Below are 15,862 nucleotides of genomic sequence, written 5' to 3' on the forward strand. Positions count from 1 at the left end.
GTGTTATTGACTGTACGTTTGTTTATGTGTAACTCTGTGTTGCTGTTTTTGTTGCACTGCTTTGCTTTATCTTGGCCTGGTCGTAGTTGTAAATGAGAACTTGTTCTCAACTGGCCTACCTGGTTAAATAAAGGTACAATAAAATAAATAAAAAAGGTATTTATAAAATAAAACTGCTTGCAGCCTATGGCTGGCTGTGGTTAGCATGAACGTGGCAGGCCGCATTTGAGATGAGAGAAATTCCTTATTGCTTTTGTCTTTCAAATGGAGTAATGTCTAGATGGCTTACCTAGGACTTATACCCGTCCCCTGAGTGGAGAGGACAGCTGTAGTCACATATTGAACGGCAAACTCCGCTCACTTTCTGGCTGTAGGAATTTATAGGCTAAAGCCGGCCCTGTTTGGCCTACTCTGTCAGAGGAGTAGGCAAGTAGTCAGGGTGTGTATGTGCGTGCGTGCACTCCTGTGCACACCTGTGTACCTGTCTGTGTGTCTGTAGTTTGAAGCTGAAGCATGAGTATCACACATACCTTTCAGCTTACCTCATACTTGGTACTCTGCCAAAAATAGCTTACGTACGGTATACAGCGAAGACACTTGCAAACAAGAGTTGTCCTTTCTCTTCAATGTTATCCACAAATACGCACTTGTATTCATGGTGCATCCATCAAAATACCTAACATCTGATGCCAAATCTACCTTACACAGTTTAGTCACAAAAGCCAAAAGCATCTCAACATTTTCAAGGAAAAAGGTGCATCATCTAGTGTTTGGAAACTGTGTGTTTAATATAGCATACCATGCCATGTTAAACTTTGAGTCACTAACACTGTGCGCAGAATGTTGGAGGACTGGTTTTGGCAGTTTCAATGAGGACATTATTACACACACACGCACACACACACACATGCACGAGCACGCAGAGGGAGAAGGCAGGAGGGAAGAGAGAGGCCGGACATGTTGGAGTTGTGTCTGTTAGGAACACATGTGGGAAAGAGAGAGAGCGAGAGAGAGAGGGACTGAAGGAAAGCAGCTGAGGAAAGCGTTCAATGCAAAGCGGTCTCGAGGAGAAGAGGATGAAGGGAAGAAAACACGGAGGAAGAGAATAGAACAGCGGTAAGAGAAATATACTGACTAAGTCTAATTATTTCTAGAGAACCTGGGAATTTGGGGGAATTTACTGACATTTTGCAACCCTAAGTCTAATACATCTCTAAAGAACTGTGAAGAAGCAGTGATTGAAATGCATGAACATTACACTGAGAGAGAGGATGTAGGAACATCAACAGGTTGTTGTACAGCTTCTGTAGGGGCATATAGGACATTATGAGTGAATCCAAACTGTGAATAGCTTCAGTTGATAAAACTAAGTCAATATTTCTGTAAAATTATGCCATCAATGACCTGTGCTGACTTTGACACACACTGGTCAGACACAGGCTGACAGACAGGTCAAGAGACAGACAGACAGACAGACAGACAGACCGGTCGAGAGACAGACAGACAGACACTATTATTACTGTAGGGATGTGGTTATGAAACAACACTCTGTATGCCTCCAAAATGGCACCGTATTCCTTATGTGGTGCACTACTTTTTGACCAGAGCCCTATGGGCACTATATCTGGAATGGGCCCTAGTTAATAGTAGTGCACTATAAAGGGAATAAAGTGCCATTTGGGACACATATTAAAAATCTCTCTGTATTTCTCTCTCTAGATGTCTGAGGCGGACAGTCACTCTGGAAGTATATCTCTGATCCAGTCCATGCTGCGCAGACTGAGCACTGCAGAAGACACGGATCAACCTCCTAACATACACCCTAATACGCACCGTAACACACACCCTAACACACCCCAACACCCCAGAACCTCAGTGGAAACAGACAGGAGATTCTATGTGACCCCTCAGGACCACAATAACGCAGAGCTCATATTCAAAGGGAAGCTTGTTTCAGTGATTGAGGATGATGAGGATGATAATGGTGATCATGATGATAATGATCCACAATTGGAAGTTCTGACTGAGAGGGACAGCGATCTGGAATCATCAGACAGGGATTCAGAGGAGAGAGAAGAGGGGAACTCTGGCATTCTATTTTTGGATGCAGGATCGACAAAACTGGTCGACGAGGAGGAAGAGGAAACCAGCGAACCCCCTGCTGTGATTCCCAGATGGGAGAGAAGGCAGTTGCTACCCTGTCCCCCTGGCCCGGACGCCAGACCCCCGCCTCCCCCCGTTCCCCCCAAGAGGAGGGCTAAACCACCGCTACACCCTACAGGGCCACCGCCGCCGCCCCCTCCACCAGCCCTCGACCCTAGCCAGAGTGCCCCTGTGTGGGGGAGAGTGGTAGGCGAGGGCCCAGGCTGTGAGCTGAGGCCTACAGGGCATGGGAGAGGGCCTGGAGGCCAGGAGGAGGATATGCTGTCATCCTCAGGGGATAGGCTGTCTATGTACTCAGCTGTCATCCTCAAGTCAGAACGCCGATTCTCACAGCCCATTCTGGATCCTACTCTGGACTCTACAGCACAGAGGGGTGGGGGCGTGCAGCAGTTGGAGACGACTGTGTCCGTGGCAGCACAGGACCCTTCCCAGCTGAGGGGGAAGGATATAGGGCGCCCCCCTAAAGCCTCTGAGCCGGTGGGGATGGGGGTAATGGGGGTACCCAAACCGTTGGAATCGATTGCACCCAAGCCGCTTATACCCAAACCTCCACACAGAAACAGATCTCTGCCCCAGGAACCTGAGAGGAGAGCCCAGGACAGCCCAGATGGAAGTGCCTCTTCTGGGTCTGAAACGAGAGACATCCCCCCTGACCTCCAGTCTATACCTCCAGAGACAGAGGGAGTCAGAGAACCACCAGAGCCTAGCGAACACATCCCAGATGGGAGCGAGAGCTCCAGAACCCCTGCCGAGTTTCGGTGTAACACGGAGCAGGGAGGTTTGTTGGAAAGGGGGAGGAATTTAGAAGGCACACATGAAGTTGTGGTTCAGGACGCTGTAACATGGGGTGGTGGGGGTGTGCTTGGGCCGAAACACCCGAATATTAAGACAATGAAAGGAGGAAAGGTGAAGAAATTTGCCAAGAAGATGATGAGCAGATGGAAGCAGAGGCGAGAGGAGAAGAGAGGGAATGGAGAGATTCAGGAGGACGACGGAGAAAAAGAGGTAGAGAGCGAAATGCCATTGGTAAGTCTTTCTTGCTCATTTAATGCGACAAAATTACATTTGTATTCTTTCTTTTACTACAATGAACTATCTGACATTAAATGATAAATCAAATATTGCATAATTGTCCTCTTATAACAGGTGAACCTCAAATCAAGATTCGACATCCAGTCGGACTATCTAACATTGATTAAGAACGAAGTCAGCCTCTTTTTTGAGGGTGACCACGGTGTGATTTTTTGCTGTGGTCTCTTTTTGACAGGTGAACCTCCGTCAAGATCGACATTCAGTCAGGTTGCATACTAAAATGTCCGTCATAGAGGAAGAGGAGGACGAAGAGGAGAAGAGGAGTAGTGAGGCTGCTCCACCAATGATGGAGCCGCCCAGCCAAGCTGAGACGGAGAGGAAGCCTGTGGGACAGCGTGCACGTTTTCAGAGGTGAGAGATAGAATGAGAGGGAGTAAGAGGAGGAGAGAGAGAGAGAGAGAGAGAGAGAGAGAGAGAGAGAGAGAGAGAGAGAGAGAGAGAGAGAGAAAGAGAGACATTTTCAGTGGTGATGGAAAGTGAGTCTTCGGGAGTCTTGGGGATTTTGCATCCACCACACCCTCTCTTTATCCTTGACTCTACTTAAGATAGATACTGTGCTTGCCATAGCAGAGCACACACATTCCTTGGTCTCTGTGTGTGTGTGTTATGTTGATGAAGTTACAGTAACTCAGACACTACTTCCTCATAGTTGTCATGACTTCCTGAGTGCTTTAAAGTCACCACACACAGTCACCACATTCTGTGCTCCGGGCTGTTAGTCCGGAGTTAAGTAGCATTTTTGCAATCTCGTTTTTACAGTGAGGGAAAAAAGTATTTAATCCCCTGCTGATTTTGTATGTTTGCCCACTGACAAAGAAATGATCAGTCTATAATTTTAATGGTAGGTTTATTTGAACAGTGAGAGACAGAATAACAACAAAAAAATCCATAAAAACGCATGTCAAAAATGTTACAAAATGATTTGCACAAAATGACTTAGTACTTGGTGGCAAAACCCTTGTTGGCACAGAGGTCAGACGTTTCTTGTAGTTGGCCACCAGGTTTGCACACATCTCAGGAGGGATTTTGTCCCACTCCTCTTTGCAGATCTTCTCCAAGTCATTAAGGTTTCGAGGTTGACGTTTGGCAACTCGAACCTTCAGCTCCCTCCACCGATTTTCTATGGGATTAAGGTCTGGAGACTGGCTAGGCCTCTCCAGGACCTTAATGTGCTTCTTCTTGAGCCACTCCTTTGTTGCCTTGGCCGTGTGTTTTGGGTCATTGTCATGCTGGAATACCCATCCACGACCCATTTTCAATGCACTGGCTGAGGGAAGGAGGTTCTCACCCAAGATTTGACGGTACATGGCCCCGTCCATCGTCCCTTTGATGCGGTGAAGTTGTCATGTCCCCTTCGCAGAAAAACACCCCCAAAGCATAATGTTTCCACCTCCATGTTTGATGGTGTTCTTGGGGTCATAGGCAGCATTCCTTCTCCTCCAAACACGGCGAGTTGAGTTGATCCCAAAGAGCTCCATTTTGGTCTCATCTGACCACAACACTTTCACCCAGTTGTCCTCTGAATCATTCAGATGTTCATTGGCAAACTTCAGACGGGCATGTAAATGTGCTTTCTTGAGCAGGGGGACCTTGCGGGTGCTGCAGGATTTCAGTCCTTCATGGCATAGTGTGTTACCAATTGTTTTCTTGGTGACTATGGTCCCAGCTGCCTTGAGATCATTGACAAGATCCTCCCGTGTGTTCTGGGCTGATTCCTCACCGTTCTTATGATCATTGCAACTCCACGAGGTGAGATCTTGCATGGAGCCCCAGGCTGAGGGAGATTGACAGTTCTTTTGTGTTTCTTCCATTTGCGAATAATCGCACCAACTGTTGTCACCTTCTCACCAAGCTGCTTGGTGATGGTCTTGTAGCCCATTCCAGCCTTGTGTAGGTCTACAATCTTGTCCCTGACATCCTTGGAGAGCTCTTTGTTTTTGGCCATGGTGGAGAGTTTGGAATCTGATTGATTGATTGCTTCTGTGGACAGGTGTCTTTTATACAGGTAACAAACTGAGATTAGGAGCACTCCCTTTAAGAGTGTGCTCCTAATCTCAGAACGTTACCTGTATAAAAGACACCTGGGAGCCAGAAATCTTTCAGATTGAGAGGGGGTCAAATACTTATTTCATTCATTAAAATGCAAAACAATTTATAACATTTTTGACATGCGTTTTTCTGGATTTTATTGTTGTTATTCAGTCTCTCACTGTTCAAATAATCCTACCATTAAAATTATAGACTGATCATTTCTTTGTCAGTGGGCAAACTTTCAAAATCAGCAGGGGATCAAATACTTTTTTCCCTCACTGTATGCAATCTTGAGGTCTTTACGTGTGATGACTATTCAAACACCAGTAGTACTCACCATGAAGAACATCTGCCTCTGGTCCTTGTGTGGTAGCAGGAAGAGACGCAGCACAGTGGAGTAGGGGATCTTGTAGTCAAACGTCTTTCCATGGAGGTGGAGGAAGCTGGGGTAGATACGGATATTATACCTGAGAGAGAGAAAGAGTCAGTGTGAAAGAGAGAGGGGGGGTGACAGTGCAAGAGGTTTATATTTCAAAACAAATGTTATTTGTCACATGCTCCGAATACAACAAGTCCTTAACCAACAATGCAGTTCAAGAAATGTGTTAAGAAAATATTTACTAAATAAACTAATGTAAAATAGAAAAATAAAAAGTAACACAATAAAAATAACAATAACTAGGCTATATACAGGGGGTACCGGTACAGAGTCAATGTGCAGGGGTACAGGTTGGTCAAGTTATTTTGTACATGTAGGTAGGACGTTTGTCTGAACGCTTGTCTGGACGCTTGTCTGAACGCTTGTCTGGGCAAAAGGTAGATTAGGAATAGAAAAGGGGTGGCGGAGTTTGGCATAGGTGTCTACACAGCCAACCCTATGGCAGAGAATCATATCTCCCTTCCAGCACTTTCTGACCTGACCGTCAGCTTCTACTTATCCCCAGTTACATGTTCAGCCATTACAATTATAGGCTGATCATTTCTTTGTTAGTGGGCAAACATACAAAATCAGCAGGGGATCAAGTACTTTTTTCCCTCACTGTATTTCCAATCGCTTTGGTGCTATTTTCACAAGTATGTGGTGAATTGTCCCACACAACGACATAGGTGACCCATTCACCTTGACAGGAGGAACTCAATGAGATGTGCAGCATTGTAGGACCAGTGTGAAACCCCCCCTGCAAGAAAAACAAAAAAACCAACATTATTTTGGATCCATTCTTACTGTGTAGGTGATGCATTTGTTGCATACAGTACATCTTTGTTCTTGTCAATATCAGATTAAAAAAAAAACTTACTGTAGAGTGAAATCATTATAACCATCATCCTAATTGTACATTACAGTATACATCCCTTTACATAACATAGACTGAGCAGGTGAAAGCTATGATCCCTTATTGATGTCGCTTGTTAGATCCATTTCAATCAGTGTAGATGAAGGGGAGGCAGGTTAAAGAAGGATTTTGATGAGACATGGATTGTGTGTGTGTGTGCCATTCAGAGGGTGAATGGACAAGACAAAAGATTTAAGTGCCTTGGGTTATGGTCGTAGGTGCCAGGTGCTCCAGTTTGAGTGTGTCAAGAACTGCAACGCTGCTGGGATTTTCATGATCAACAGTTTTCCGTGTGTATCAAGAATGGTCCACCACCCAAAGGACATCCAGCCAACTTGACACAACTGTGGGAAGCATTGGAGTCAACATGGGCCAGCATCCCTGTGTAACGCTTTCGACACCTTGTAGAGTCCATGCCCCGACAAATTGAGGCTGTTCTGAGGGCAAAAGGAGGTACAACTCAATATTATGAAGGTGCTCCTCATGTTTTGTACACTCAGTGTATATTATACTTTATATGTTAATACTTTACAAACATAAATTTTTATACTGTAGTTATCAAAATTAGAATATAGGTTTACCAAATGTTGAAGTGATTATCAATTAAGAGCCGTTGGATTAAGTACCAGAACAATGTATTTTAACAAATGAGAACAGAATCATATCAAAAGTAATGTGAACACTGCATTGTGAAAGGCTATTACTTTATATGAACATGTCTTGCAATGTGAAACATGTGTTTCTAGATTAAACACTGATTAAGTGTGGTGAAAAAGTGACTGTGTAATTTTGTGTGTTGTACTTTGTCAATTGGAAATGTGCTTAAAGTTTTGAAACAACTGCCTTTTAGATGATATGTTTTGAGTTTTTTTTACTAACTAGAGTTGTGAAAATGTACCACATACTTGTGAAAAGTGTTATTATATATACTTGTTTAAAGAAATGTGACCACTGGTTTCATCAACCCATGACAGATGACATAAAATATATGTTGTTTCCTAAATGGCACCCTATTCCCTATATAGTGCACTAATAGGTCAAATGTAGTGGTCAAATGTAGTGCACGTTATAGGGAATATGGTGTATAGTGCACTATGTTTGATCAGGGCCCTGTTCAAATGTAATGCACTATATTGGGAATAGGGTGCTATTTTGTGACGAAACCATTGACTTCAATGTTTTTCCCCTCTATTTTACAGCTCCTTCAGCTCTTTCAAGTTCAACTTCAGTCCCATCAGCTTGGTGGATGAGATTCTAACAGGAGAGGAGTGGTCACCATTCCTGTCCATTAAGGACAGTCCCGCCCCCTCGCCGTCCGTTTACCAATCAGAGGCTGCTAGCCAACACGGTGGTGATGAAGGCGACCAATTAAAGACTGAACCAGAGTCGCGCCTCCCCAACGACGTTCAACATAACCACGAGGACATAGGCCATTCTTTATATGAGGATGTTCACTTCAGCCAAACAGGTCCGAATGAGATTGTGGACAACCAATCGGACAACAGACATCAGGAAGTAGACAACAACAATGACACTGGAAATGATGCCATTGCTGTCATCAAACCGAAGATACTATTGGACAATGATGCAGCGGAGGAGAGTGAGTTGGACCACTCCAGACCCATATCTAAGGACATCCATGACTGTAAATCCCCCATATGGAACCAATCAAAGGACCATCTTGACTTCTCCTGTGTTAAGGTGAGCCACACGGTGGGATTGTGGGCATTGTAGTCATTTAAAGTGCTGTTGTAGGCCTCTGTCTATAGAACAGGGCTCTCCAACACTGTTCCTGGAGAGCTAACCCCCCCTGTAGGTTTTTTGCTCCAACTCCAGTTGTAACTAACCTGATTCATCTTATCAGCCAGCTAATTATTAAAATCAGGTGCTCTAGATTAGGGTTGAACACCTACAGGACAGTAGCTCTGCAGGAGCAGGGTTGGAGAGCCCTGGTATATAAACACTCACTGCAAAATCTCACTCTCTTGTTCTTATTCTCACTGTCTCTCTCTCACTCTCTCTCTTTCTCTCTCTCTCTCGCTCTCTCTCACACACCCTCTCTTTCTCAGTCAGTTGGAGTTCTGGACAGTTCTGCTCAGAAACATAAAATTCGTCTGAGCAAAAAGAGAAAGCACAGACTTCCGGGGCTAAAGACGAGAAGTAAGATTGAATCAGTGAATAACGAGATGAAAGAATCAGTGAAAATAGACGTCTGGAAAGGAGTTGGACTAAAGCTGAGACGCTGAAATATAAACATGTCTGCTGTTCTCTCTATTTCTTTCCTGAAACAGAGACCTTCAAGATAAGACGCACTGAAATCAAAGCCCCTGACATCAAATTCCTCAAACCCTCTCCTCCTCCAACCCTCTCTCCCACATCACTTCCTTCTTCCTCCTCTTCCTGCTTCTCTCTCTCCTATGTCTTTCCGTCCTCTGTTTTCTACAACATCCCTCCGTCCGCTGAAGAACAGGACCCTGTGACAACACCGACACAGGACAACCTCTCTGTTGAGGTCAGAGTTCATTTGACCCCGTAACCCTTGGCAACATTTTCAAACACTGTACATTAACATGTGTCTCTGAAGTGTGTCTGAAATGGCACTCTACTCCCTAATGTACTATAGGAATAGGGTGGAATTTCATACAGACTGTAGCTTATTGCTGAATGTAATAATGTATATTAGCATCACTAGCCAGGTTTCCATCCAACCTTGTTATGCAAGTAAAGGACAAAAATGTCAGGACATGCCTGATGGAAACAACACATTTGTCGGTAAACTTTCCAAATGTCGACAAAACTAAATACGCTAGGTAAGGTGGGATCTTTTTGTGTCTGTAAAATTAATAATGCGAGAAATGGCGGTGGAAACACCTTTATGCGCCGATATTGATATAATAACCATCATATCAACATCAGTGTTGTCTGAATGAGATTCTGTAAGATCTGAATAAATGGATTAATTTAAGCACAAGTATATGGTGTTGTATGGTAAAATGATTGAGGGTCATAAGAAGTGAGAGATCTGACTAGTATGAGGTGTTGGGGAGTTTTCAACACCTTTCAGTAGCCAGCCTCTGAGACAGCTTTAATTTAACTGTAGTTCATTGTGCTAGCAAGTAAGCAGTTCACTGTACTTGTACATGTGACAATAAATACGCCTTTATGCGCAGATATTGATATAATAACCATCATATCGAAGTAAACTTGGATTCAGGTGATATGTTGTGTGGTCCTCCTACTATGACTCGGGAAAACATGCAGTTTATTAGGCTACAGATGAAATAAGTGATGAACTTTACAGGGTGGGGAAAGTGCACAGTGATGAGCTTGATCCTGGTTTGACAAATCAAAATAATCTCGATCTTTTTGTCCATAATAATCTCATCATGTATGCAAAACCAACATTGTATCTGTATTTAACTGTTGGCTAGAGAGCACGTGCCAAAACCAGAGTGGGCACATTCGCTATATAGCCTAATGCAAGAAATGTTTTGACAAAACCGTCAGTGGAGTTGAAAATGAAAACCCATTTAACTAGTATTTTTTGTTCGGTCCGTGGGAATTTAACCACAAGTTATTTTTATGTGAACTATGTCATCACGCACAGCTTTTTATCCACAACAAGTCAATTTAAAGGAAACATCTCTGGTGGGAAAATGCTCAAATTGGTTTTATGCAGATTTTTTTATTTTTGAACAGATGAAAATCTGTCACCAATTGGATGGAAACCTAGCTATTGGCAGAGACCACTTCAATCCTCCAAATATTTCAAAATGGTTCGCTCTCTCTCTCCTCTCTCTCTCTCTCTCTCTCTCTCAGACCACTGAAAGCAGCAGAAAGCCAGATTCAAGTCCCAAGCAGCCTCTGTCCAAATTCATGACAGTCCTGAGAGACAAAACCAAGAGGAAGATGAACTAGTGAAGAGAACTAGGTCTTGGTGATCAAATAGTAACCCATGGCTCCTTCTACTATCCCCTACCTGTACCCTACCTCTAGCCCCTACTTACACCCTACCTCTGTCCCCTGCCTATACCCTACCTCTTCCCTACCTGTACTCGACCTCTAGGCCCTACCTGTGCCCTACCTCTTCACCCTACCTGCCCTCTACCTCTAGCCCCTACTTGCAACCTACCTCTATTCCCTACCTGTACCCTACCTCTATCCCCTACCTGCACCCTACCTCTATCCCGTACCTGCACCTTACCTCTTTCCCCTACCTGCACCCTACCTCTATCCCCTACCTGCACCCCACCTCTATTCCCTACCTGCACCCCACCTCCAGACCCTACCTGCACCACATCTCTATCCCTTACCTGCACCCTACCCTACCCTACCTCTATCCTCTACCTCTACCTGCACCTTACCTCTATCCCCTACCTGCACCATACCTCAAACCCCTACCTGCACCCTGCCTCTATCCTCTACCTGCACCCTACCTCTATACCCTACCTGCACCCTACCTCTACTCCTACCTGCACCCCACCTCTATCCCCTACCTGCACCCCACCTCTACCCTCTACCTGCACCCTACCTCTATCCCCTATCTGTACCCTACCTCTATCCCCTACCTGTACACTACCTCTATCCCCTATCTGCACGCTACCTCAACCCCCTATCTGAACCCTACCCTTATTACCTAGCTCTACCCTACCTCTAGCCCCTACCTGCACCCTACCTCTAGGCCCTACCTGCACCCTACCTCTAGGCCCTACCTGCACCCCACCTCTACCCCCTACCTGCACCCTACCTCTATTACCTACCTATTCCCCACCTCCATCCCTACCTGCACCCTACCTCTATTACCTACCTACACCCTACCTCTCCCCCTTACCTGTACCCTACCTCTATCCCCTATCTGCACCCTACCTCACCCCACTACCTGCACCCCACCTCTATCCTCTACCTGCACCCTACCTCTAACCCCTACCTGCACCCTACCTCTATTACCTACCTATACCCTACCTCTATCCCCTATCTGCACCCTACCTCTACTACCTACCTGCACCCCACCTCTATCCTCTACCTGCACCCTACCTCTATCCCCTACCTGCACCCTACCTCTATTACCTACCAATACCCTACCTCTATCCCCTATCTGCACCCTACCTCTACCACCTACCTGCACCCCACCTCTATCCTCTACCTGCACCCTACCTCCATCCCCTACCTGCACCCTACCTCTATTACCTACCTATACCCTACCTCTATCCCCTATCTGCACCCTACCTCTACCACCTACCTGCACCCCACCTCTAACCTCTACCTGCACCCTACCTCTATCCCCTACCTGCACCCTACCTCTATTACCTACCTATACCCTACCTCTATCCCCTATCTGCACCCTACCTCTACTACCTACCTGCACCCCACCTCTATCCTCTACCTGCACCCTACCTCTATCCCCTACCTGAACCCACCCTCCCTCCTACCTGGGACCCTACCTCTATCCCCTACCTGTACACTACCTCTATCCCCTATCTGCACGCTACCTCAACCCCCTACCTGAACCCTACCCTTATTACCTAGCTCTACCCTACCTCTAGCCCCTACCTGAACCCTACCTCTATCCCCTACCTGCACCCTACCTCTAGGCCCTACCTGCACCCTACCTCTATCCCCTACCTGCACCCCACCTCTCCCCCCTACCTGCACCCTACCTCTATTACCTACCTATTCCCCACCTCCATCCCTACCTGCACCCTACCTCTATTACCTACCTACACCCTACCTCTAACCTCTACTTGTACCCTACCTTACCCCTACCTCTATCCCCTACCTGCACCTTACCTCTATCCCCTATCTGTACCCTACCTCTCCCCCCTACCTGTACCCTACCTCTATCCCCTATCTGCACCCTACCTCACCCCACTACCTGCACCCCACCTCTATCCTCTACCTGCACCCTACCTCTAACCCCTACCTGCACCCTACCTCTATTACCTACCTATACCCTACCTCTATCCCCTATCTGCACCCTACCTCTACTACCTACCTGCACCCCACCTCTATCCTCTACCTGCACCCTACCTCTATCCCCTACCTGCACCCTACCTCTATTACCTACCTATACCCTACCTCTATCCCCTATCTGTACCCTACCTCTACCAACTACCTGCACCCCACCTCTATCCTCTACCTGCACCCTACCTCTATCCTCTACCTGCACCCTACCTCTATCCCCTACCTGAACCCACCCTCCCTCCTACCTGGGACTCTACCTCTATCTCCTACCTGCACTCTACCTCTATTCCTTACCTGCACCCTACGTCTAGTCCCTACCTGAACCCTACCTCTAACCCCTACCTGCACCCTACCTCTAGGTCCTGCCTGCACCCTACCTCTATCCCCTACCTGCACCCTACCTCTATCCCCTACCTTCACCCTACCCTACCTCTACTCCCTACCTGTACCCTACCTCTTTCCCCTACCTGCACCCCACCTCTAGCCTCTACCTGCACCCTACCTCTATCCCTACCTGCACCCTACCCTACCTCTATGCCCTACCTGTACCCTACCTCCCTCCTACCTGGGACCCTACCTCTATCCCCTACCTGTACACTACCTCTATCCCCTATCTGCACGCTACCTCAACCCCCTACCTGAACCCTACCCTTATTACCTAGCTCTACCCTACCTCTAGCCCCTACCTGAACCCTACATCTATGCCCTACCTGCACCCTACCTCTATCCCCTACCTGCACCCTACCCTACCTCTACTCCCTACCTGTACCCTACCTCTATCCCCTACCTGCACCCCACCTCTAGCCTCTACCTGCACCCTACCTCTATCCCTACCTGCACCCTACCCTACCTCTATCCCCTACCTGTACCCTACCTCCATTCCCTACCTGCACCCCACCTCTAGCCTCTACCTGCACCCTACCTCTATCCCCTACCTGCACCCTACCTCTATCCCCTATCCATACCCTACCTCTATCCCCTATCCGTACCCTACCTCTAACCCCTACCTGCACCCTACCTCTATCCCCTATCTGTACCCTACCTCTATCCTCTACCTGTACCCCACCTCCAGCCCCTACCTGTACCCTACCTCTATCCCTACCTGCACCCTACCTCTATCCCCTACCTGCACCCTACCCTACCTCTATCCCCTACCTGTACCCTACCTCTATCCCCTACCTGCACCCCACCTATATCCTCTACCTGCACCCTACCTCTATCCCCTATCTGTACCCTACCTCTAACCCCTACCTGTACCCTACCTCTATCCCCTATTTGCACCCTACCTCCATCCCCTACATGTACCCTACCGCTATTACCTACCTATACCCTACCTCAACCCCTACCTGCACCCTACCTCTATCCCTACCTGCACTCTACCTCTATTCCTTACCTGCACCCTACGTCTAGGCCCTACCTGAACCCTACCTCTAACCCCTACCTGCACACTACCTCTAGGTCCTACCTGCACCCTACCTCTAACCCCTACCTGCACCCTACCTCTACCCCCTACCTGCACCCTACCTCTACTCCCTACCTGCACCCTACCCTACCTCCCTCCCCTACCTGCACCCACCCTCCCACCCCTACCTGGCACCCTACCTCTACCCCCTACCTGCACTCTACCTCTATTCCTTACCTGCACCCTACGTCTAGTCCCTACCTGAACCCTACCTCTAACCCCTACCTGCACCCTACCTCTTGGTCCTGCCTGCACCCTACCTCCCACCCCTACTGCACCCTACCTCTATCCCTACCTGCACCCTACCCTACCTCTCTCCCCTACCTGTACCCTACCTCTATCCCCTACCTGCACCCCACCTCTAGCCTCTACCTGCACCCTACCTCTATCTCCTACCTGCACCCCACCTCTAATCCCTACCTGCACCCTACCTCTATTCCCTACCTGCACCCTACCTCTATTCCCTACCTGCACCCCACCTCTAATCCCTACCTGCACCCCACCTCTATCCTCTACCTGCACCCTACCTCTATCCCCTATCTGTACCCTACCTCTATCCCCTATCTGCATCCTACCTCCATCCCCTACCTGTACCCTACCTCTATTACCTACCTTACCCTACCTCCATCCCCTACCTGAACCCTACCTCTAACCCCTACCTGCACCCTACCTCTATGCCCTACCTGCACCCCACCTCTATCCCCTACCTGCACCCTACCTCTATCCCCTACCTGAACCCTACCTCTATCCCCTATCTGTACCCTACCTCTATCCCCTACCTCTACCCTACCTCTATCCTCAATCTGCACCCTACCTCACTCCCCTACCTGCACCCCACCTCTAATCTCTACCTTTACCCTACCTCTATCCCCTACCTGCACCCTACCTCTATCCCCTATCTGTACCCTACCTCTATTCCCTACCTGTACCCCACCTCCAGCCCCTACCTGTACCCTACCTCTATTTCCTACCTGCACCCTACCTGAATCCCCTACCTGTACCCTACCTCTAGGTCCTACCTGTACCCTACCTCTAACCCCTACCTGCACCCTACCTCTAGGTCCTACCTGCACCCTACCTCTATCCCCTACCTGCACCCTACTTCTATCCCTTACCTGCACCCTACCTCCTTCCCCTACCTGCACCCTACCTCTATCCCCTACCTGTACTTTACTTCTTTCCCCTAACTGTACCCTACTTATAAGTCCTAGCCACTACCTCTTTAGTGTTTACTGTTTTAGGTGTGTAAGCAATAACACTGCAGTTGCACACAGTAATGAAATAAGCAGACATATCTTTGATCAAATGATTCTCTTGCTATATTGAGTGTCTTACCAACACTTTTAATAACAAATACATTATTTCTCTAACTACGAATGAGATTCTGTAAGATCTGAATAAATGGATTAATTTAAGCACAAGTATATGGTGTTGTATGGTAAAATGATTGAGGGTCATAAGAAGTGAGAGATCTGACTAGTATGAGGTGTTGGGGAGTTTTCAACACTTTTCAGTAGCCAGCCTCTGAGACAGCTTTAATTTAACTGTAGTTCATTGTGCTAGCAAGTAAGCAGTTCACTGTACTTGTGCATGTGACAATAAAACATGAAACTTGAAACTTGCTGGTGTCACCACACCACAACAGCATGTTAACAGGAAGTCTGCGTCCCAAATGGCACCGTAGTCCCTATATAGGGCTCTACTTTGGACCAGAACCCACAGGAATAGGGTGCCATTTAGGACGCAGGAGTAGAGAGGTGGGGAGGGTATTTTGAGGACACAAAACATTTATGACAAACTGTACACAAAACTGCATACA

At 47.2% G+C, this 15,862-nt stretch overlaps 1 protein-coding gene across 1 annotated transcript; it reads left to right on the plus strand.

Moving 5' to 3' along the window:
• The first annotated feature begins 893 nt into the window (after positions 1 to 893).
• LOC115191873 (uncharacterized) lies at positions 894 to 10,940 on the plus strand. Its single transcript, XM_029749855.1, has 7 exons — positions 894 to 1,116; positions 1,720 to 3,189; positions 3,431 to 3,606; positions 7,820 to 8,321; positions 8,690 to 8,780; positions 8,912 to 9,132; positions 10,440 to 10,940. The coding sequence occupies exons 2-7, from the start codon at positions 1,720 to 1,722 to the stop codon at positions 10,536 to 10,538; spliced, it is 2,559 nt and encodes an 852-aa protein (XP_029605715.1). The 5' UTR covers positions 894 to 1,116; the 3' UTR covers positions 10,539 to 10,940.
• Positions 10,941 to 15,862: the final 4,922 nt, after the last annotated feature.

The sequence above is a fragment of the Salmo trutta genome, chromosome 4 (genome assembly GCF_901001165.1).
Source record: "Salmo trutta chromosome 4, fSalTru1.1, whole genome shotgun sequence".
Classification (NCBI taxonomy): Eukaryota; Metazoa; Chordata; class Actinopteri; order Salmoniformes; family Salmonidae; genus Salmo; species Salmo trutta.

What these genes read in the sequence shown, in the direction of transcription:
- LOC115191873 (XM_029749855.1), top strand. Translation starts at nt 1,720, where the DNA reads ATGTCTGAGGCGGACAGTCACTCTGGAAGTATATCTCTGATCCAGTCC. An exon ending in TAGAGAGCGAAATGCCATTG is followed by an intron (nt 3,190 to 3,430) that starts GTAAGTCTTTCT and finishes TCTTTTTGACAG; the next exon opens with GTGAACCTCCGTCAAGATCG. An exon ending in AGGACAACCTCTCTGTTGAG is followed by an intron (nt 9,133 to 10,439) that starts GTCAGAGTTCAT and finishes TCTCTCTCTCAG; the next exon opens with ACCACTGAAAGCAGCAGAAA.